Below are 24,032 nucleotides of genomic sequence, written 5' to 3'. Positions count from 1 at the left end.
CAAGAAAGTATTCCGAGTACTTGATAACAAGGGGTACTCGATACCGCTTCCCTATTTTGGTAACGTGTTCTTCAGGCTGTTCCAATGCAGGATCCAGACCGTAGGGTTCATCGGTGTTTCCGATAGCGTCTATTTTTTACATGTCCGCAGGACTGAGATGAGGTTCGATTGGTGTACATGCTACCGAGAATGCTTCGACCACTGATGAGCACGCTAGAGTGGAGTGGGCCTATGACCACTGAATCACTTACCCGAACTTACCACTTGTCTCTACTGCGCTGAGCCTTGACGTCGGCCGCTGAATGCTCCCGGACACCATCGACCAGTAAATGTCGGAACCGATGAGTACGGCAATCTCGCCGTCATCGTGCTCGTCGATAGGCAATGCATCGGCCGCATCAAATCCCAGAGCTCGTGAATCCTCTAGATTGGCAGAGTAGAAGGCGTGGTTTGTGAGGGAGCACACTTGAGGTACTTCGAGCGCCTCTACTGTAATGGGAACAGGCGCGTACTGGCTTGTTAGGCGCAAGGCTACTAGATGGCAACAGTACCCTGTAGGAGCCTTACTGCGGCCAAATGTCTATATGTGATGTCTTCCGTTCTGAGTGTGGGGCATTCAAGTTTTCTGGCTAGATGTTGACGCATGTAAGTCCGACGACTCCCTGTGTCAAAAAGAACACGAACGAGGAGACTGCCAATAGGTCCAATACACCAATCACGGGCCGTTTGCAAAACGACGTGCGTTCCCGGTCGCATGCACGTTGCCTTCGTGATAGGTGCGTTCGATGTTTGAAGACTGTCGGACGGTGTGGACGAACGTTCAGAGGACCCGCGTTGGATTTTGCACAGCAAGGAGAGATGATGAGCCCCGCAGATCGAGCAGGTTAGTGATCGGTACGAGCGGCATTCCCGCTCAGTGTGATTGTATTTCACACATTTGAAACAACGGCGTTTGGACAGGAGTGTCTGCGCTTTTCAGACGAGGGAACTCTAGCGTGCCACTCTTGTGTTCCGTGGCTGGCGCTGTGGCACAATGGGCAATTTCGTAATCGATGATTTGTAGCCCGTGCGGCTAAAGATAATGCCGTCGGAAGTCCTGGTCTCTGTGGCAGATCAGACGAGTATTCACGTTGGTGGGCCCGCCGTTGTGCGAGCTTGCAGTCCTCACGGCTTTCAGTGTGGGTATGAAGAAACGTCATCATGCGTGTGACCGCCTTACTTCGTTCGTCGTGAAGCTGCTCGCTGGGTTGCGATGTCCGAGAAGAGGATTCAGCTTGAGCTTGTTCTATCTGCCTTTGACGGAATTCGACGGCAAGCCCCTCTGGGAGGCAACGCATCGTGACACGATGTAGCACGACGACGTATTGGGATTGTGGGACACCTAAGATATGCAGGCACCCAGACCTGTATCGTAGAGTTCCCGCAGCTTCTCAACATATTTGGCAGTTGTAACCGGATCTAAGTTTAGAACCTGGCCGATATGAGTGTGCACGAGAACCCCTTGTCTTCCGAATCGGTTCTGTAACGTTGTGATTGCGATGTCATAGTTGGCCTCTGAGTTACTGATCCACTATATATAGCACGATATATATAGCACACCTGGCTGAACCAGATAGGCATGAGAGCAAATACTTAAACTTTTCAATCGTGGGTAAACTTGCGCAGTGATGATTCGTTTTCCTAAAATGGTTCCAGAATCCCCGCCAATACTCTCATGTGCCTCCGAACGTCGGCTGGTGCAATTTTGGAAGGGTCATCGTTCGAATACTGGGTTGGGGGCTGACCGCTTCCCGACGAGTTGCCGGAGGTTTCTTGCGGAGCAGATGGACTGGCAGCTGAATTCCGCATTGTTGTACGACGAGCTCTCGATAAGGCGTCCTGACACGCAGCGATAGTGAACTCTTCGTCAAATGCATCGTCCAGCTCTGTTAACTGCTGAGCCTTCTGTTCGAGTAAATGTACGTTGTCTTCGATTTCACTAAGGGTTGGATCACTTGTGGTCGAAAGGGCTTCCAGTTTGTTGATGACCCGTGTGCCAGCAGCACGAAGGATGCCGCCGGCCTCCTGCGAAATGTTCATGTGGAGGCGGGTGTACCGGACCATGTACCGCGGTGTTCCTTCCAGTCGGGGGTCTCCCTGGTTTCGGCACCAAATAATGTTACGCAAGGAAGGGACACTCATAGACCCGTCACCAACGTCTTCAATGGTTTTAATCGCAATTATCAACAGACTCGCTCGTGCCGCTGTTCCCTCTCCCGTACAACGGTTGGCACCCGCTTCCTCCTCTATTTGCAAAACCCCGTACTCCTAGAGGTAACCAGTGTTTGTGGTTACTGATCATTTCACGAAATGGGTTGAGCTGTTTCCTCTCAGGACACTGACCTTCCGGAAAATATGGGAAAGGCTATACATTTTGCCATTTCGGGTTTCCCGCTCAGCTGATTACTGATAATGCGACCTTCTTTACAAGTAAGGCGTTTTCAGATTTTTGCGCCGTCTTAGGCATTCAGCAGAAGAAATCTTCCCCGCATCACCCTCAAGCCAACATTACCGAACGTCCTAACCGGAACCTAAAAATGTTTAGTGTGTTTTTTCCCGACTCTCAGGGTTCGTTATGAAGATCTAAAAATGATGTTGGTTGCTTTCACAAGTGAGCACCACCGCGATTGGGACCTTCGCGAGCCTGAGCTGGCGTTCGCTACACGCACGACTATCAACAGATATACAGGCTTCATCCTGGCGTTCCTGAACTTGGAACGACAGGCTCCTTTTCCACCAGAGAATGCGCAGGGCCTACGGTACGGTGCTGAACACAAGTTGTGCCGCGCCTTGTTTATAGGGGATCAGTCGTTGATTCTTTACAGCCATATGTGGAAGAAGTATGCTTCGATACTATACTGTACTATCTACTCGTAATACCTACGGGTTATTCTCCTTTATAACATTTATATGGTGTCTGTACTGGGATTTTAAGTACCGAAACACACACACACGCAGGTACACTTGATCGATTTCGTAAAGTCCGCATAACGTACCTCGAACCTTTGAAGCTCATCTGTTGGTCCGATACCTGATAGCATAAGAAGCTGAGGAGTACCAATGGCTCCAGCGCACAAGATCACTTCACGCCTTGCCTTTGCATAACGCGGAAGTCCACCTTTGACATATTCAACTCCTATAGCTCGTTGTCCGTCGAACCGTACGTGGGAGGAAGCGTGCACTGTGATTCTCTTGGAAACTGAAACCACTTGTCTTTAGGCGACTACGGTAAATCTAATATCTTGAACACGCCGTTGGGCAGGATGTGTAGATCGACACCCGGTGTTCACTGCAGCCCGGTTTTAGATATATTTGCTGTGCGCACTTGACATTGGGGATCCAGTTTCTCACATACCGCTAACTGTCGAAAGCTGATCGTGTTAGCCACTAAAGTGGTGATTTAGAGGTAAATACAGCCGTTCGGAGACTTTATGTTGGAGACTTTATGAGGATGACTTTATGAGGTTTATGTTTAGCACTTCTAAGATTCGGCATGTAAGTTTCCCAATATCTATAAGGCCATTACTTTAGGATTTGTGGCCTCGGTTGATCAGTTGGTAGCGCATTACGGCTACTGTTCCCAATGTGGCGGGTACGAACTGACGGAGGTCGCAGGTAATTGTGTGGCAGGTTACAAGCAGCTTAGAGTTGCTTCTTTCGCGTGTGACGTTACGTACGGTGCGCCGTGTGCTGAGATTACGGCGCACGTTTGGCACGTTAGGCACCACTCCACACAAATGTGTTAATATTGAAATTATCGATGTCTGTAACATGGCGTTATATATGATTTCGTGCCGCCAGTGTGCGCCAGTGCGTGTTAACTGGATTTATACCGCGCAAGTATTCCGGTTTGCGTCGTTTGTTTGCGAACAGTGAAGCGGTCTATACATTCAGAACTGTGATACCTTGCAGTTCGATGACGTCATCAAAATACTTCGTAGTGTCAAACGTTTTGAAGACAGTCATATGTTAGAACACTATGTTGGATGTAGTCAGTACCTTGTTGAAAACAATATGCTTTGTTGCCTAATACTTGGGAAAAGAAAACTGTGTCGTTCAGCAGGAAGTGGAGCGCTCTTCTGTATGAGTACACACTTGGTGGTGTTATACTTCAACACCACACCTTATAAAAGTATATGCTCAAGAATTTTACGCGAATCTGTCGTACTAGTTTTTGTCTAAATGTGCTTTCGCACTCCTTTGCTTAATTTTGTGCCCATGACCTGTATATCTAACTGTTTTGTTGGCTGCTTCAATTTCTTTAATCCTCCTGTGGAAGTGCGCCGATTATTATGCTATTGACCTAGCTGTTGTCATGCACTAGAACAAAAAAAAATCAAATGTCAAAACAATGATCGACATTGGTGAAACCGTTTTTCTGGCAACCACCATGACAAAGGCGAAGCTGGATGCCACAGAAATAAAATAACAGTGCCATAAACCCTAGACTCAGGCTTACTTTTGTAGCCACACTCCTCAGAGTTACGCGAAGATTATCCCGTTCTTGAATCACAGGGGTAATGAATGCCCTGCTTGAGCTGAAGCGTTCTCCACGATCTTGGTTGAACTGCGTAAACGAGTGACCTAAGTTTGAACAGAACAAAATGTTAATATTGTTAGCTCCATATGAATTTCCACACATTCACAAAGTTAATATTCAAGGAACTATGCATTACTAAGGCAAATAAAATTATCAAAATTGCTGCTATCATGCGTGTTAGAGAAAGAGAAACACGCGTGTATAGCAGCGGGTCACTTAATGGCGGTGTCGTATGGCTAACAAAGAAAAGACTGAGCGAATTCGAAACACTCCAGTGCGGAAGGTACACCCACACTGCAAAAACAGTCGTGAAAAATACAGACATATCGCCGTGAAGATAACGGGAGCGAAACTGTTGTTTCAAACCACGCGCGTTCCCTGTTATGTCGCGGGAGAGGAGCACCCTTGGGGGGACTCTTAACCTAAGCGGTGTAGTGACAACATATGAGAGCTAAACTTGCTGGGAACTTTTTCAAACTTGTTGGCTAACCTATTTACATATGAATGGGAGTGAGTGCGGGTATACCGGCTGTTATACGCGTGCGAATAACCGCGCGGTTTTGCGATTTGCTGGTAAAACTTCAGTGTCGCTGTGGGTTGCGCGGGAAAATGTGGGTATACCCGCCATACATCCGCCGGCAATGTGAAAAAAGAACGCGTTACCCGCTACTAAGCTAACCTTTCGTCACCCTGAGTTGCTCCAGACCACCCTTTGCTTATACTTAAGCACCTGACAAGGTGGACACCGAACGTCAAGCGAAATAGCATGTTTTCGTAGAAGTTTCTCTCGTGTCCTTGAAGTGAACACTATCCGACAAGACACGAGATGATTATCGCACCGAACCATGTTCAGATTGCACGAGCTGTTATTAGGGGTGGATCCTGGATTTAGCTGAGGGGGGAGTCCAGCCTTGGCCAGCATGGTAGATAGACTATCTACAGTACAGTGTGAAGACAGAAATCGAGGAGGGGGTCAGGACATCCTGAACCCCCTCAAGATCCGTCCCTGACTGTTACCATGTAGTGTTGCTACCTTTTCTCGGGGGGTCCCCGTAATCCACCATTTAGAATAAACGCTTAAGAATAAAACATTCAAGAATAATCCGCTTAAAAAAATACACGGTTAAAATTATATCTCCTAAAATAAACCGATTACTATCCCCGCTTAGAGATCACCGTTTAATAATCCACCATTAAAAATAAACTGTTTCAAAATCCCCTCACCATCTAGCACAGAGGCGGACTGATCGCAATTTGCGCCGGGTTAGATCAGGTTATGTTAGGTTAGGTTAGTTTGGTTTCGGTTAGTTTGGGATAGTTTAGGATAGTTTGGTCGTGTGAGGTTAGTTTAAGCCCCTTGCTTGCAGTTCACCTCGATTTGGGCCACACCACATGGTTCTAGCAACTATAGGGTGGATTTGGGGGGATTTTGAAACGATTTATTTTTAACGATATATTCTTAACCGTGGATTCCTTAGCGTTTTTATTTAAACGGGGATATTCCGGCGATTACTTTTGTGCGTTGATTTTTAAGCGTATACTCTGGGAGATATATTTTTAACAGTGGGTACTTACGCGTTTATTTTTCAAAGATTATTTTTAAAAGTTTCAAACAGGATACACCCAAAATTAACGCAGATGATGAATTCAACAAGTGCCAGATACGGGATTGTAAACGAGTAAGAAGGAGTCATATGACAGCAAGAAAGGGAAGCTCGTTCCGATAGGCTACTTCACATCTTTGCATCTGTGTATGCATGGATACGTAGCGCAAATAAATTTGAAACAAAATAAAATAAAATACGAAAAAAAAACGGTAGTCTTGTAGCATCTGGAATGTGGAGCAGAACCGGGTATTAGAGTTGTAATGACTACAAGCGGGGATGCACACAGGGGACAGTCTTTTATCTACCTTCGCCTAGCCTCCCAAACACATTCACTCACTTCTTCGGTCACGCTCGCAACAAGTGCAGCACGCACCAAATTCACTGGGCGTCTCGAACGTGGGCCGCTTTCCCATGCCCCTTTTCTTCTCCAGCTTCCACCGCACCTGGATGGGCAGGCCCAGGGTGCACTGGTGGCGCTGTCGTCTCTCTGAGTGTGCCACGCCAACGCTCCGTTACTGATTATTGGGAGAACTCGCTGATACCACGGTCTCTTGGTGATACCTTGCTTCCTGAAGGAGCGCACAGCAATTTTGCTAGCTTAAGCGGTTTGAAATAGCATACCAACCAGAAGCGTTCGATTTCAGTCGTTCCATGCGTCCGCGTTCTCTGGGACCGACGCCATGAAGACTCCAATACTACACAAACCGAATTTCTATTTCCGAACCTATGTTTTCACATTTTCACTGACTTTAATCCCATGATCTGTTTCAGGAAGTGGCTAAAAAGTCGCTAAAGCCAGTATACGACAAAATCGCTAAACATAGCAAAATGTCGCTATATTTAGTGATGAAACCGCTAAAGTGGAAGCACTGTTACCATGTCACTCGTTTTCCCAGCATACCCATGATCAGATCTAACCATCATTATGGAATATCGTTCTATTTTGTGATTGGTTTTGGAATGTTACTCTTTGCGAGTAGGGATTTAACAATAACAACTTTATTTTGAAATGGAAAGTGGGGAGGAGTAATACGCGAAACACATTGCGCCTCACGAGTTCCCCAACAGAAAAAGTGCCTCCACGCTTCGCAAAAAAAGAAAAAAACAAGGAAGAAAATGCTCCAACCACGTCGAACATGAAACACCAAATTTTATTGTCTTGCACATACCTTTAAATTGCATCCAGTACATCATCGTTTGCCGAATGCAAATGGAAAGCATACACAGTTCACTACTCCCAACACACACATATGGAGCACGCGTTGCACGGACACACAACCCATCCGATGATCCGATGCACCAGGAAGTACTCCAAACGCCGAACACACAATCCTCGAAACTTCGGCCAGGCTGGCACTGCAAAGCTCAATGAAGATCCTTAGTGACGAACACGACGGTTCCTCAAACGAAATGGTCGAGGAACAATTGCCCAACAAGTGGCAACAGACACCAATTCCATGTGAGAAGCAGTTGCAATCTTGCACGCGTATGTGTGACCGTTGAGACAGGAAACAACCTGTAAAGAAACCGAAGTGAATATCACGCTGGTATTGTTCCAACGTTAATGCTGTAATAGTACTCCATTTTGTAACTCACCTCCTCGCAGTCGATGCAGTCCCATGGTCACCTATAACGAAAGAATACAATTAACCTCGCTTGTAATGTACATCGTCGCTTCACCGATGCAGCCGATCCTCTCCTGCCGCCATTTGCAATGCGTTCACCATCTCCAACGGAATGTACTTCGATTGTTAACACGAGTAAGACGCAGGCGTCGTACGATGCATCACAGCTAGGTTGACTTACCTTAAGCAAACATTAGACCTGTACTTAAAAAGCCAGGTGTTATCCTTTTCAAAGGCGAGGTTGCAACGCAGACAGCGGGCAAGAAAGCGGGAAGGAACGTACGGGATCACTCTGGTTTACACTTCGCAAAATAAACTTCGAGGATAAACTCCTCAAAATAAATCACGAAAAAATCCACGGTGCAAAGATTAAGCCGTAAAAATCAAGTTTTGCAATACAAACGCTTCAGATTCGAACTTTCAAATTAAATCGTCACTGATTGGTCGCCAGCCTCAAAGCAGCGAAGGCTTTCGGCTCCCGAGTCTCAAAATAGTTCCCCGCAGGGTGTGACTCTTTGCGGTGGGCTGGGAACGAGAGTACCGAGCCTGCACAAATCGTTTGCTGTATTTTTCGCCGGCTATCAGGGTTCTGTTGACGCTGCAGTTAATGCTCTGTTCTGCTGCTCGCCTGTCAAATTTGAGTATCTTAAACTCTGACTTCTTGTCATAAGTCACCGAATGAGTTCCCGGTGTTGGTTCCAACTATGGTGGACACTTGCTATATTACGAACATTGTCGCGAACATCGCCATTCTCCTGCAGGGCTCCCTTGGTTGCGAAATGGTAGAGTTGAAAAGTGACGATCGACGAAAAAGCCCGATACCGTGTGGATGTGTTGTGTTTGTCCCTCTGTGTTTGTTTGTGTGTGTTCCAGCCTCAGAACCGTAGAATCGTGAAATCGGAACCTGCCTGTGTACTTTCCTACCTGTGGTTTTCCTTGTGAGAATACGTTCTGATATATGCAGGGAACAGGCACTGGACAGACTCTCGAAATGCATTTCTGCAAATAAGCTGCATAAGAATGTGAAGAAACTGTTTGTTTGTTTGCAGGTACAAACTATTTTCTCTTGCATGAATAACTTCAGTCAGCGGAGGTGCTTTAATTTTTGGAACCAGCATATGGTAATCTCAAAGTGTAACGAAATAAGATTCTAATTTCAGGAACATCCACATTGATTCGCGCACATTCCTAGACAACAATTTGCCATGCAAAAGTTGCAAGAGATGTATCTAGACATAATACTTAGTAGACATAGTACTTTGTTTTCACTGGTCTTTCAATACCCTGGAACCTAAGAATACCATTTTCAAGGTCTTAAAAACCATGAAATTTTCTCACAGAAATTTTTGCATCTTTTTTATTCGCGTGGATATACAGTGCAAATTCTAGTCGATGTCGGAGCTGAAGAAAACCAAGAACAATAAGTAACTGAAATCAGAAGTGTGAGAAATGAATGGCACCCTCTGTTGTATTTGTTTGCCTTCCTTTCTCTCCTATGATATTCGCATTCAGAAATCCCCAAGTACGTTTATTAACAGGTCACTCTTTATGCTGAGCACCCACGCCAAGAAGAGGTCTAAAATTTACGGTACCAGCTACTTCATTGTATGCAATGGTACCCTTGCACTTATTTTTACAGCGTATAAACATCGTGCTGAGATATGAAATCGCAAACTTGCATCCTGCGCGACATTACATTAAATGTGCTGCTTGCAGTTCTGCAGCATTGTTTCTCCCTCACGTTCAAGTGAAAAGGCAAAAAGAACGCTCCGAGACTTACTCTCACACAACCATTATTTCGGGGCCATGTCCTCATACCAAATGGTCACGAGCGTGCTTTTGAAAACTATAGTGGCACATAGGGAAACCGACGTTGCATTTGCACCGACCTTCTATTTCCAATAATTAAACGAGACCTAATTAGTACATTCATTTCGGGTGTAGAACATGTTCTCATCCCTTATAACTGCAAAAATGTGATTTCTCCTAGAATAAAAATATCAGTCCATGGACACGCTATATGCACCGCGCCTACTAGAGATTATCCAGTGATTGCTGAAAATGTACTGATATTTGTGTTTTATGTGATGTATGACCCACATTTTCCTTTTGACCAGCTATGCCAGTGTGAGAGCTCCTACCCCAGACTAGCTAATTCATCCTCTTTGTCCTCCGTGCGGTCACATACGTGTTACACTACAAGGAAGCTAGCTGGTACTACCACATCCAAACAGTTGACTTAACATGAACACAATCACATAGCATGTGATGCCAGTCTCTTTCACCCCACTCCATGTTATTTCATGAGCAGTTAGCATCAGAATCAATGAGCTTGCATGATGCACTTATGAAGGGTAATTTCTTGTGTGCCGATAAACATACTGCAGTGCTAATTTAAAATGTAGTTTGTGGCTGTGGACCACGCTCATATTCAGTATCCCTTGTGAACTAGGGGAGCATTTTCTGGCATAAACGTTAGATGAGTGAAGACCCCAAAAAATGTAAGCACGTGGTTATGGGCATGTTTACGTGCATTTGACAACCTGCATTTTTATTACTGAGAGGCTCTCTTCGTAGCAAGAGGGAAAGGGTGCTGGCAATATGGCACATCTTCATAAAATGTAGAACCAGAGACACAGAAAAACAAAAAGAGAGCATATCATGATCTCAATCATGTCATTGTGTCCGTGTTTCTGTCTCCTGTTCTACATTTGTTAATCTTTTTGTGTAGTTGCTGGATTTTAGCCCAACAGCGGGGGTCAGCAATTAGAGAACATCCAGAACATGCAAGACATACATTTCCTCATTCTCCGCATTCCTCTTTCAAATAACGCTGAAGAAATAACTATGCTAGGAAACAATACAACAGTGAAGCTGGCATCAGTACACTACAATATATCACATGTAACAATATATAGTATGCCTCAGTGTTTCCCAAACCGTGTGTCAGGACCCCCATTGAGGCCGCGATAGCCCAAGCGGGGCCCAAGAGAAAGCAGATGAAGTGAGCACAATATGCCACCAAAACCAAGGAAACTATCTCGCTACAACTGCATTATATTGAAGTTGTTTGACAAAAATGCAAGTTCAGTCGGGAAACAAGCTAACTCGCAGCAATGCTTTGAATCAAGTGTGTCGCAGTTGGTCGCAGTATTCCTCACCGTATGATGACGAGACCCTGGACCTGCATGAGACGTTACTTGCGCGCACTAGTATAACATTCATATTACTGTATATGCATCAGGGCATAGTACAACCTTCCTAAACAAGAGCACACACACACACATGCACAGACGGTGATCTCAGTTGTCTCGCGACGTAAACTCCCAATTTTAACACACATGCACAAACGAGGAAAGATATCGGCTGTCGCACACACAGCCATCGCGAAAGCTATGCCCATCTTCGTTGATGCACCCACGAATCCACAGGAAGACTGCCGAAGCTCTCCCACTCATATTAAGTACCTGCACCTTGAACTGCAAACAGTTTGGTGCACGCCCCACCAAACGAGAACAGCTGATTGCTGATTTCATGGGCGCGACCATGCGAGCCGAAAAGGAAAGTTCAACGTTCAACAGAGGGACAATTTTAGCTGAGTTCGAAGGCGGCGCTAGTATTCGGTGCAACAATTTCCAGAGTGAACCGACCTCGATCAGCTCAGATAGCTCAACACTTTTTCATTCTTTTTCTTTTTAGTATTATTTATTATTATTTTTGCTCCATTTCCAATTCTAATTCCAATTCCAGGTCAACGGCTCAACCGCTCAGCGCGCTGACACTAGTCCAACATAGAGTCAATAAATAGCTGGTATAAAAACAGCGGTTCAATTTCACAGCGTGTGACAAAGGAACGGAGAACTCTCGCTTCCCCAAGGAGAAGAGTACTTGATTTTTTATGATTACTCGTGTTATATGATGTATATACTCGTGTTTTATGACTCCTTTTTCCTCTCTCTACGTTCCAAAAACATATGGTTTTTGAGCCAAGACAATATAGTTGCCAGCGCAGTTGACATACAGAATTATATACAGATCTCGTATGGTGAAGACCACCACCCAAACGTGGTTGCCACGGTTTCGGTTTTGGCCCATTTGCACGTCAAAATTCAGGGATGGATATTTTAATACACGTGTGTGTTTCAAAATTTTTAAACGTCCCAGTCAACACACTATTGTAAATTCGACGTAGAAAAAACGTTGTATATCAACGAAATGAATGCTGAATCGACGATGAAAGCCAACGTGAAATCATGATGTCAAATGTCCGCTCGAAAACACGTTAATTTAACAAGTGCCGATCAACGTAAATTTAACGTATATGAAATGCAGTTTATATGTGAATACAACGTACCAGACTGTATGACATTAGAGCATAAAATAAACAGCGCTTTACAACGTTTCTCCAATGCTGCCATGACGATAAAAATTCATTGTAATTTTACATTTCCTTTTGTATATCCCCTTAACACTTTGAATGTCCATTTAGACATCCCAAGTCTCGTATAAAAATAATTTCACAGGAAAGTGGGGAATAGAATCACTTTATTACCCAAAGCACATATGGCATAGGCGTTGACTTGAATTTGCTATAGCCCTCGTGTTTATCTTCTGCACTATTGACTTGTGGTTGTGCTGGGACCTCTGCTTATCTGTACACGTAGGCACTTGGATGTTGCATCTGTAAAAAATCGTGAAGTGCCAACTGATCAGCTGCTCTTGCCTGTGTCAAGACCTCTTTGTGGTTATTTATGTTTGCAAATCGCAGCGTCCGTTTATATAGATCCCCATCACAATATCGCCACCTTATGTGAATAAGGAGGATTGTCGATGTTACTCACCAGCATAATTAGCTCGTATCCTGCCTGCTAGCGACGCAGCTGTACCCTCTGGTCCCTTGTTGCCTTATGAACGGCTACCGATTTCATTGTTCGTTCGTGTTTTCAAATCTCTGGAACTCACCGGCCGAGTAGAAGTTCCGCCGTCAAAGCACACTGAGAAAAACAACACAGACATGATACAGACATTTCAACGTTAGATAATTTTCGGATTTACGCAGCACTCTTACCTGTAGCGCATTAGACGGTGAATGATTTCAAGCTTGCTCAAAGCGCCACTTTCCAAGTCCTAAAAGAACATGGAAGATGAAAACTACAGTGAATCGACCACGAATTAAAAGTAGCACATGCACGCTAATGTGCCTACAAGCATAGCCAGCATCGTTTTGATTTTCATGAACTCAGTGGGCTGAATCGACTGGAAGAACAATAGAGTCTCAAACGAACGCTAATAAACAAAGACACCACGGCCGTTTACCTGTATAAACTGTGGCCGCATGTGGTGCATCCGTTTCCTACGAGGGATACTCACTCAACCTGTGCTTGAGCTGTTCGCGCTGGAAATTACCGCACTACTCCAAGACATCGAGACGCCGCCATGTTCCTCAGCGCCATCCTCCAGCGGCGTCTCAAACAGTTTGAAATTAACCGCTGCAACGGCGCAACGGGCTAGGGCATCACGTGATTCCCTCTTCTGCGCCTGACGAAAAAATACGCCTTCTGCGCAGATTTCTCCTGTGACCGGCTGGCCCGGGCAGTGGTACGGTGGTGTGGGGGTCTCAGACGGCAGGGGGCAGGGTTGAGAAGATGGGGTGAAGGCGAATGGTGGAGAAAAGAGGGCTCAAACGCAAAGCTTTTATTTTTCTTTGAAATGAATGGAATTTGATTATAGGTAGGGTTTTCAAGATGCTCTGAATTTGATAAAATACCGTGTCTGGATTACTGGGTGAGCACTTACTGGTTTTCCATCAGCTGTAGGTTTCCGACGTATGGAATTACTACCATATTAATATTTTCTTTGTACGATCTTTTGCAATGTTAACAGTAGCAGAATCACGCAAAAGCAACCTTGTAAAGCGCTGTTGAAGGGCCTGCGCGGCAGATCCATTGTTTGAGCCTGCTTTTTGCTAAAGGCAAAATTTGCGCAACAGCAACGTTGTATATTCGACGTCTGTCCTTCTGTGACTTTTCATTACAGTTATCGACGCTGTTTTCACGTATGACAATCTACTGTTAATTTGTGTGCAACAAATCCACGTTATATTCACGTAAAAGATTTGACATGCTGAATTGACTACGTAAAATCAGCGCGGAATCAATGTTCGCATTTTGCGTTCTACATTGTTCAGCAATATTCAACGTTAATTCTGCATTCTACCAACAATGTGTGTTGACTGGGGTGGTGTGGATTTTAACTAGGACAGTCTCCCATATCGGTATCTGGCTTTTGTTCATGACGTGCAATTAAAGAGTTAATTAATGAACTTCATTAATTAGTCATCATTATTAGCCATTATAGTCTTGCTTGGAAAAGATATGCGCCTGAACGTAGAACTGAACTGTGAAAATTACGTGTTCTCGCGGCTTCTTTATAAAAATTTGTCCAAGCTGAAACGCACACACACACAAAATAGACGGGAACGTGCCACAAAGGCATACTTCGTGGTCGTAGTCCTATTTAACACAGAATTTTTTAAAATAAAACAACTAGGACTACCTGTACATTAGTTTCGCATTTACGGTATGCGAGTGGAGGAAAACCTTATCTGCAAGGTATTTTGAGATTCTAATTTCCATAATTCACTAAGATGTAATTTTTTTTATGAAGCTGTTTTTCTTTCTTTCGAGAAACAGAAAGAGCAGAATTCCTGGCAATCTTCCTTGATGTTCATTTCAGATATGAGGTGAATCCTTCATATCTGTATGCTTCAAATTATTATCCACAGAGGTGACATTTGTTTGTATTGCACCGTTTCAGGTTTTCCATTAAGGAGATACCTCGCTCGCATTATTCTACTTCCCTTATCCGTAAGGCCGTCGGAAGTCCTTCACGGCATGGAGGAGCGAACCCCAACCTAACCTAACCTAACCTAACCTAACCTAACCCAACCCAACCCACCCCACCCCGACCCGACCCGACCCGACCCGACCCGACCCAACCCGACCTGACCTGAAGGAGAGCACTGCGGGACATGGAGTTAGAGATTGAGAAGTGCGGCATATACAAAAATAGGATCCCCTAGCAATATGACTCGTCCAAGTGATCTGATGACGGTGGACGTTATAATGCAGATGGAGAAGGCCATCTCGCGTTATGGTTACCATGATGCGGAAAAACTCGCGCCAGAGCAGCAAAAACTGGAGGTGCAGAGCCACCGTGAAAACTCGAGGAGCGGTGGACTGTTTCCCCTGCCCCCCACATTCCGATTCATACCGAAACTAAACAGGATCAGCTTTCCAAGCTAGGGCTCCGGAACGAACCGACAACAGTAAAAAACGATCAAGAAAAAAAGGAAAGAAAAGTGAGGAAGGAAGCAGCAAAAAAGGTATATTCGCTGGAACCGTAACGGGACGGAAACCATTGCAAACACGTTTTTCTTGTGGCGGCCATCGGCATTTAGAAGCCTTTCTGAACCCTGATGTGGATTACAGGCCCAAATAATGACAAATGAGCAAGCAAGCATCCCCGCTGCTCACTTCTTGGTGTTTTACGTCGTTTGAAGTGCACCACTAGCGCCACATTCGCGTTCACCTAAAATTGCTCCTCTGTTGAACTGTCCTTGTCGGCTCGCATGTGCACGCCCATGAAATCGGCAATCAGCTGTTCTCGTTTTCTGGAGTGTACACCAAACTGTTTACAGTTCAATGTACAGGTACTTAAGGCTTCGGTCCCACTCCTCTTGTGAAAACGGCCATGTTTGCCAAGAGATTGCGCCGCTCCTATTTGTCTGACGTTGGAAATATTGATGTCGTAGGAAAACATTTTTTCTATACAAATGTGCTACAGCGCCCTTTTGTTTATACATCGCTCAGCTGTTCTACTATAAAGCGAAGAACATGACCATATTCTCATTTTTTGCTCATCTTCGCCAAGGTTTTACGCGAAGAAACAAGCAAATAGCGCTATGTAGTTTTTTGCAGCGTTGTGTCCTGGGATACACAAAGTGTGCCACAGCCCAGTATTATTCATATTTGACGTAGGCAATTTATAAACACTCCAAAGAAACGCTGAAAAATTGGATTTTTGAACTTGTCATTTCGGATTGTTCTAGTGCTTGTTTGAAAGCAAAAGCCGCACTGAAGAGAAACAATTATGCACACAACAAATCCTGAAATTTTCACCGTAATCGGAGTGTATCAAGCCCGAATGCCTAAAAGCTACCCACTCACCGCCCAGCGAAACCGAAACCGATGGGCTGTGGCAAGCGAGATTTACCGCGTAAGTTGGTAGCCATGGTTTGTCCCAGCCTTCCCCGAGAGATGTCGCAGGCAAATACCGAAAGAAGACGTTTTCTGCTACAGCTGTTTCTGCACTTTTCGTTGTCTTCTTTTCTATTTCTTTTTTTTTATTTTCTGTCATGAACTTTCTGCGAATTATGCCGTTCATTTCTTTATCCTTCTTTTTAATGTAGTGTATTGGTTTCATTGAATTGAACTCGGGAACTTGCCGTCAGTCACTGTAACCGAGGCGTCAGTCTGCAAACCTTTTTCCTTTTCAACCGTATTTATCTTCCTCGTGTTTTTCATTATTATTATTTTTAGACAAAATGCGAATGGTAGATACCAAAGCACGTAAACTCACGAACTGAAAGTTCCTAAGCTCAATCCACATAGCTAACAGTGCGCTTTGTGCCTTTCGCTCTCCACAAAATCTGAAAATCTGCCGTGCAGTTTTGGTTTCGATAAAGAAAAGTTGGATTAGCTTGTCAATATTATCAGCATATTTACTGGAATTAAGATGAATTAAATACGTAACGGTAGATTACGGCAAAGGCTCACACTAAGAAGACTGCCTACCGCATACATTTTTCCGGCTTATATTTTGGAGTGGTAATCAGGGCGTGTTGCTCGCCCATCTCAGAATCACAATTGTTCTTATTCCTATCTTGTGTTTGTATCTTGCTCGTAAAAAGTCTCTATTCCATGTCCGCACCCTCTAAGTTAATCCGCGCATAGTTTGCCTAGATGCAACCAACCCGATAACGTTCGTGGGTCTAGCGACTTAGATTGTTGCCATAATAAATTTCAGGGAGATAACATTTCATTATTAAAGATGAATGGCGAATTTGCAAAATTCACGTGTACCTGAGGAGGCGCTTGCATAATTTCTTTTTTACTGGTCAGTCAAATCGGTTTCTAATACGAAAAGCAAATAGGAGTGTCCTCTGTAGCATAACAAGGTTGTGCCTAGAATATATAATCAATATTGTACAAGAATTCGTAATCAGTTTCATACAGACTAGGACACGAACTATAGGCCAAATTTTCGTTTATTTTCATCTCATTCTGATACACATTAGCAAAGCATGCTCAGAACAGTGCAAATTCCACCGGTGGATGAACCCCGGAAAACACAATCCTGAGTTTCCTTCAGGTCCCTGGTTGATCTTCTGTATGGCAGAACGCGATAAGATGCGTCTTTTTGCCCCTGTGTATTGTTTGTGAATGTAACGTAGAGTAGTCATACTCAGGTTGGGGATCGTGGGCAGAGCCGTACCGACGGGTGTGCGAGAGGGGTAGCCGCCCCGGGCACCCTCGGGGGCGTCGAACGGCAGGCCCTGGCAGGTTGGTTGGACAGGATAAAGCGGGAACGAAGGAAATTTGAATTTACGATCTCGGCAGTGCAAATAAGCGTTTTAATTTCTTTGTTTACAGGGCTTCTGACAGCAATTGGAGAAGGGGATGGGACGCTTCAGATTTGCCCTGCCCTGGCCGCAAACTTGCCTCGCTACGGCTCTGATCGTGGGGAATTCCTCTTTGTGTCGTTTGCAGGGTGATTGCCCTGCGGATCGTCTAAGAAACCTTTGGGTACTGTAACCGTAAAAGAAGGCATGCATGCCCATACCAAGAGAGAAAACAGCTCAGATTAGGTAACGTTTGTTGTGAAAGTCGTCTCCGTTGATATAGGGAAACCAATTGTGCATGGTTGCTACGAGTAAAAAATGACTGGATTCCTCAGTATCAGCACACGTAAGCAAAAGCCGAGCTAAGAATATAGTACTCATTTGTAACATGATTCCTTTATTATATTAGGCAGGGTGTTTCACCTAAGGTGATAAAAAATTCTAACTGGCTACGTACTCGCAGGAGGATTGTCAGACTTCCGGCAATTACCTTCTGGAAAATTTTGCCACCATTGAGGAATACTTTGGACAATTTTTAATTGCGGAAATTATATTTCTTCAATTAAACTTTGAAAATTGCCAGCGAACCTCACTTTTTCACAGAAATATGAAGTCCTCCAGGGGATAACGACAGGCCCCCCAAAAATTAGTACAAACTCGGCTTTAGCCCCGCCTGCTTGATTTCACAAAGAAAAGCCCGCGGTACTTGATGGGAGAGGGGGAAGTGTTCCCGCCCTTTCGTTTTACCTAGAGTTTTACCTTCCTTTGCGCCGAGTTGACCTTGATGCTGGTGACAACCCTCTTATCACAAAGAAAACAACCGTCTTCATCACAAAGGCCAAAACAAATGAAGGCGGGGACACTTTCTCGTCGTCGACTTAGGCTGCGTTCCAATACCTCGCGCCCGCGAAGCCGCCTGACTAGGCAGCTGAGTTGACCCCTTTGCTTGTCACTATTGGAACAGGCTTGCTTAGCCGAGGCGCCATCTCGTTGCTCACGCAAGAAATGAGTACGGCGCAAGCGCAGCAGGACTCTAATGCTTTTGTAATGTTTGTAGGACATCGTGCATAAACTGTCACCCTCACAACTAAACATGTGTTGCAACTCTCGACGCAGTTTAAAAAAAAAAACATACCACTATGTGCAACTTTACATTTAAAGCCAGCAGAAACAGCGGGCACGCTGGTACCGTCAACGCGCGTCTCCATCCCGGCTGTCAGATGGTCAGGCGTATTACTAGACTGCATCGATGCGCACTAGGCGGTAGCCGACTGAATAGCGGACTTGGCGAGATTTGGAACGAGACTTAACATGGCGGCGCTTCCGGTTAGACCGCTAGGCAGTCGACTAACCGGGGTATTGGAACACAGCCTTAGATTTCGCGTGCAGTTCTCTGCGAAAATCAAGCAGGAGGGGTTACAGCGTAATTTTTACTATTTTTTTTCCCTCTATTTCTGATGCGATACTGTGCATAGTCTTTGTTGGGTCTGCGGTTATCCGTGTACATCATATTTTTGTAAAAAAAAAAGAAAAAGAAAGTAAGGTTCGCTTTGCAATTTTCAAAGTTCAATTGAACAAAAAAATTTCCACAATTAAAAATTGTCCAAAGCCTCCTGTATTCCGGTCTTTCGCATTGCATGATCTCGAAAAGCTTCCGTGAAGCGTTCCTCATCTCCAACGTCCTTGACTCTTGCAAGCGAACATGTACGCGTCCTTACATATGTGGCTTCCCAGCTAATAGTTATTCTTATGAAGCCACAAAGACGTGGTAGTTAGTAGTTAGTTAGTTAAATAACTTAGTAAAATAAAAATAAAAACATGGTATTTCTGTAACCATGTCAACTGTTTTACATGGCATATCGTGTCACCAAAAATGCAACAATGCAATTCACCTTCCTGAAGTTGTAGAAGATGATGCATAACTTTCCCATCAAGACAAGAAGAAAAGAAAAAAAAAAGGGTGGCGCGGTAAATGTGTGATTTCCCTGGTGTATCAATTTCGGGTGTGACGTTTTCCCGGTCTACGTTCCTCAGTACGCTGTATTCCAAAGAGAAAAATAATGTAACTACTAAAATGCTACTGTATTCTCGTACTGTAGTGTCGACTGTACTTGGTTGGCTGGTTGGTTATGTGTATCAAGCGTAAAACAACATCATAGAAACAAAGCAAAACGAACCATTGCGCATCATTTGCCGCCATGCTTTTCACCGAGTCTGAGTTCCCGATTTTTCTATTAGCGAAAAAAAAAAAAAAGGAAAAATACAGGAAATGGGGGAAACCTATTTTTCCCTTTTTTACACGCGCCTTTCTACATTCACAACTGCAAATTCGCGGAAACCGACCCAAGATCGTCGGACAAGAGCGACGGACAAGCAGCCCTGCAGTCAAATGTCATATAGAACTGTATTCGTTATTATTATAATACTTATCACAATGAAACTGCAATTATCACAATAGGCTCGAATCATAACACTTGCGCCCTTCGCTGCGCATGACGAATCAACTTTGGTCTCCCAGTGCTACTGACAACTTCTATGTCAGCGAAGCCTGTTAGGGGCGGAAAGCAGGCTGTTACAAAACAATTGTCTGTGCTAGGCATGAATACTATTGCCCAGAGAGAAAAGAATATAAGCCAATCCCCTTCCCCAGAGCAGGCGCGTCTTTGTCTCGTTCCTTTTTCTTTCCAACTAGCGTCTTTGTTTTTTACATGTGGGGGAACTGAACGAAGAACCGGAGCATGGAAGGAGGGGGCACCACGGTAAATGTTTATTATGTAGGCAAGTGGGAGGAGTGCTGTCGCGTCCATTTTGCTACGAGGAATTTTTGTCGCACCATAACTATCTTGCAATGGAAATGCAATTTCTTGGATTTAACTCTGAAGTCTGTAGACGGATCCTCCGTTTACTCGCAAATACAACGATCGTCTTACGGCAACTGTGGGCAATCAGCGCCGCGTAATGCGATGGAGACGACTGAAATAAACTAGTGAAATGACCACATTTCGTTGCGAAAGATCACACCTCTCGTCATCTCACAAAGCGATAAAACGAATCGCAGCCAAATAAAAAAAAAATTATCTTCACCTACTAGTCAGGGCCGCTACTATGCGGGATACGGACAGGTTACACAGCGTATAATTGTCGACTTCCCTATTTTACTTCGGTTATGCCATTCCTTTGATCCTTATCATTTTGTGTGCGTACTGTGAGTTGAACTTCTAGTTTCAACAGAAGTGGTAATTTCATAATTCATGTCAAGAAATCCTATTTCTGTAAGCTGTATTGAGATAAAACTGCTACCGATCGGCACGTGAACAGACTCTTCACAGCTGACTGCAATTATTTAGTATTTGCGTCCATTTTTTATGAAGGCTGTTTGACCATTTTGCAGTTGAGATATATATTTTTATATATCTCAAATATATTATATTTTGCAGTCTTCGTCGCACGCTACGCGCGCGGTAGCTACCCCCGTGCTACTCAAAACACGAAAGCACGAAAATCAACTCGCCGTCTTGCGCGACAGTTTCAGGAGACTTTCAGGAGACAATCCTCCCTTCTACACACGTATAAACACCGGGTACAATGGCATAAAGAAGAGATTCAAGGTCAAAGGGTCCAGTCGGCAGCTGTCCCACGCGCGGTTCTCCCTAACGGGGTCATCCACGGAAACCGCGACGGTGGCGCCCCGCCGTAGGAAGTCCGTAAGTAAATTCAAGATGGCTACCGTGAGACCGTAGCCTTAATCCAAGTGGGAAAGCCTCGGCGGTCTTCTTGTGGATTCGTGGGTGCATCAACAAAGATGGGCATAGCTTTCGGGATGGCTGTGTGTGCGACAGTTGATATCTTTCATCGTCTGTGCATGTGTGCGCCATAACACATATACAATAATATAAATGTTATACTACTGTGCGCAAGTGACATATGCTGTACGTTGGGGGGTCTCGTCGTGATACAGTGACAAATAATGCGACGGACCTGACGGAAAGCACGTTAGCTCGGTTCCCGAGTGTTTGTGCGCTGAACTGAACTTCTACTTTTTTAAAACAACTTAAATATATTGCAGTCGTAGCGAGATAGTCCTTGGTTTTGTCGCATATTGCGTCCGCTTCATCGGCTTTCCCTTTTCGCCAAGTCGTGTAACCCCCACTTTGACTATTGCGGACTCCGTAAGATTTATGTGTCAGTTTTGGAAACACTGATATTGTTACATGTGACACATTGTAGTGTACTGCAGCCAGCTTCACTGTTTGACTGATACTTTGCACGGTTACTTCTTTAATATAATTTGAATAACTTTCATCTGATACTGTACCGTTAAATAGGATAGGAATCCATTATGGTTAAGAATTATTTTTCCTTTGCGATGTTCCCACACTAATCTTGGTGACAAGCTGTCTCTCATTAAATTCCTTTTGAGTATTTCACACTGCTTACAGCATAATGTGAGAATGAGAAAATGTATGCTTCGCATGTTCTCAGCATCATCTACAGCAACTGCTCTTGGGCTTCAAATCCAGGAACTATACACGAAAAAAAAAAAACGTAGAACAGACGACACAGCAAAAGGGACACGACAAAATGATTGGGACTGTGTTATGCTGTATTTTTTTGTGTGTGTCTCTCTGGTTCTGAATTTTTGTGAACATGTGCCATGTTGCCGGCACCCTTGCCCTCTTGTCACAAAAACAGCCTCAGACATAAAAATGCAGACGAAAAAGTGGAGAACTCGAACTTAACATAACAAGAGACAACAACGATGGGGACACAGAAAGCTTCTAGAGTCTTGGCACATACGCGGTGACCCCTCGGTTTGTAACAAAAACCGTGGCCCCTCCCCGAACAATACTGGTATCTCCTTAAATAGCGACCGGTTGTGCAATCTCTCATTCAGTTTGGCACTGATGACGTCCGTCGCATGACGGACGAAACGTCTGAGTAAACCTTGTTATTTCGTTATGTTAAGTCGGAGTTCTCTACCTTTTTGTCTAGTTATGCCGTTTCCCGGCTTTTGGAGTATTTTTGCATAAAGATGCAGGTTGTGAGAGGCACATAAACACTGCTTACATTGCTAACCTGTCTATCGCAAGACATGTGAAAGGATTGCCAAATTAAAATTCAATAATACAAAAATGATTCTGAAATACATAATTCCAATAGAAGGGAGAGTAAACATTGGAATAACAGGTAAATGTAAGGCGCTGAAGTATTGGCATTCTTCTGATGTGTATGATGTACAGCTCTATTTAACCCATGGCATATATGTTGTCAAACATAAACTTCTTGCATTCAACATCAAGGTGCTATACCTATTCCATCTAAGCGACTCGTCTTTATACGGACACGTGGCACACCATTTTGGCACAAAGATTTGATATCTCTGCTTGTTGGATATACCAAGCAAATACTGTGCCAAAATTGTGTTACCTAGTTGACATGCTGCATCTGCTGAGATATGTTACAGAAGAAATACTCCTGAAGAGATTAAAGGAAGTGCATACGAGTACATATGCTTTGCAAACAAGTTGTTCCAAAGTACAATTATGTTCGTGGTGAATTGGCAAATCATTAATCATCTCATAACAAAGTGATGAAAGAAACTAGTGAGAAATGCGAAGCCGCAAGCACTGTTGCATGGCCATGTTCACAATGGGCAATGACGCGTTTCACTTTCCGTACCGCGGACCGACTGTGCTCAATGAGTGGTTTGTAATGTTTATGATTGATGTAGGCCATGGCAACTACCGATGAACTTTGCAGAGTGTGCAATTATATCTTTTGTGAACAAGACAAACCTCAATATATTCCCATGTAATTTTGATCCTACAATTAATTGAGTTGAGGGTTTCAGGCATTTAGGTGTGCGCCTCTCTTCTGATATTTAGTGGAAATCACACATTAGTTACGCATCCTCTAAGCCTCTTAATGTCTTCTTGAAGTGGACAAGAAAACTACCTTCCGCAGACAGTACACTGCTGGCATACAAAACACTTGTACAAAGTGCCTTGGAAACGGTTTGGAAACGGTACAAATGACATCATGCTGTTCGTCATAAAAACAAATCGCATCATACTGTTCAACAGAGCCACCAATTTGGTACAATTGAGCTAGGCTCAAAGCAAGGGGGGACGAGTTCGTGTCTAACAGGCACGGTCTTGAGGGGATTACGGTGGTCTCTGAAAGAGCACGCGACTCTCGGTCCTACTTTTCTTTCAAGAGGAGGCAGCGAACAAATGCCCATTCATGGAACCCAGCCCTCCTCTTCCGATTTGTTTCTGTATCAGTCTGTACCAACGTCATGATGACATTTATATTCTGTTGAGTTTCTTACGTGCTGTCCGGGAAATGTATGTAGCTAGGTATGCCAAGAAATTTTATTTATCATTAACCTTTCTTGTAGTTTGAATGCCTTCAAAAACCATTGCACAGCACCAGAACACAAAGGCTACATTATGACCCAGTTTCACCAACCTTTTCAGCATCTGAACTAAGATGGACGGTCATTAAACTATCTGCTTCGCTAAAGGAGTTATTATTGC

The 24,032-nt window shown here is 44.2% G+C and overlaps 1 protein-coding gene across 1 annotated transcript in view; it reads right to left on the bottom strand.

The window, feature by feature from the left end:
• Positions 1-24,032, bottom strand: part of LOC135385249 (glucose dehydrogenase [FAD, quinone]-like) — a 129,093-nt gene that overhangs the window by 19,251 nt on the left and 85,810 nt on the right. Inside the window, exon 7 of the mRNA XM_064614454.1 lies at positions 4,499-4,623. Within this exon, the coding sequence (XP_064470524.1) occupies positions 4,499-4,623 (125 nt within the window). The remainder of the gene's footprint in view (positions 1-4,498; positions 4,624-24,032) is intronic.

This window comes from Ornithodoros turicata, chromosome 2 (assembly GCF_037126465.1).
Source record: "Ornithodoros turicata isolate Travis chromosome 2, ASM3712646v1, whole genome shotgun sequence".
NCBI classification, from domain to species: Eukaryota; Metazoa; Arthropoda; class Arachnida; order Ixodida; family Argasidae; genus Ornithodoros; species Ornithodoros turicata.
The sequence above is the reverse complement of the archived record's forward strand: the minus strand, read 5'-3'. Positions and strand labels throughout refer to the sequence as shown.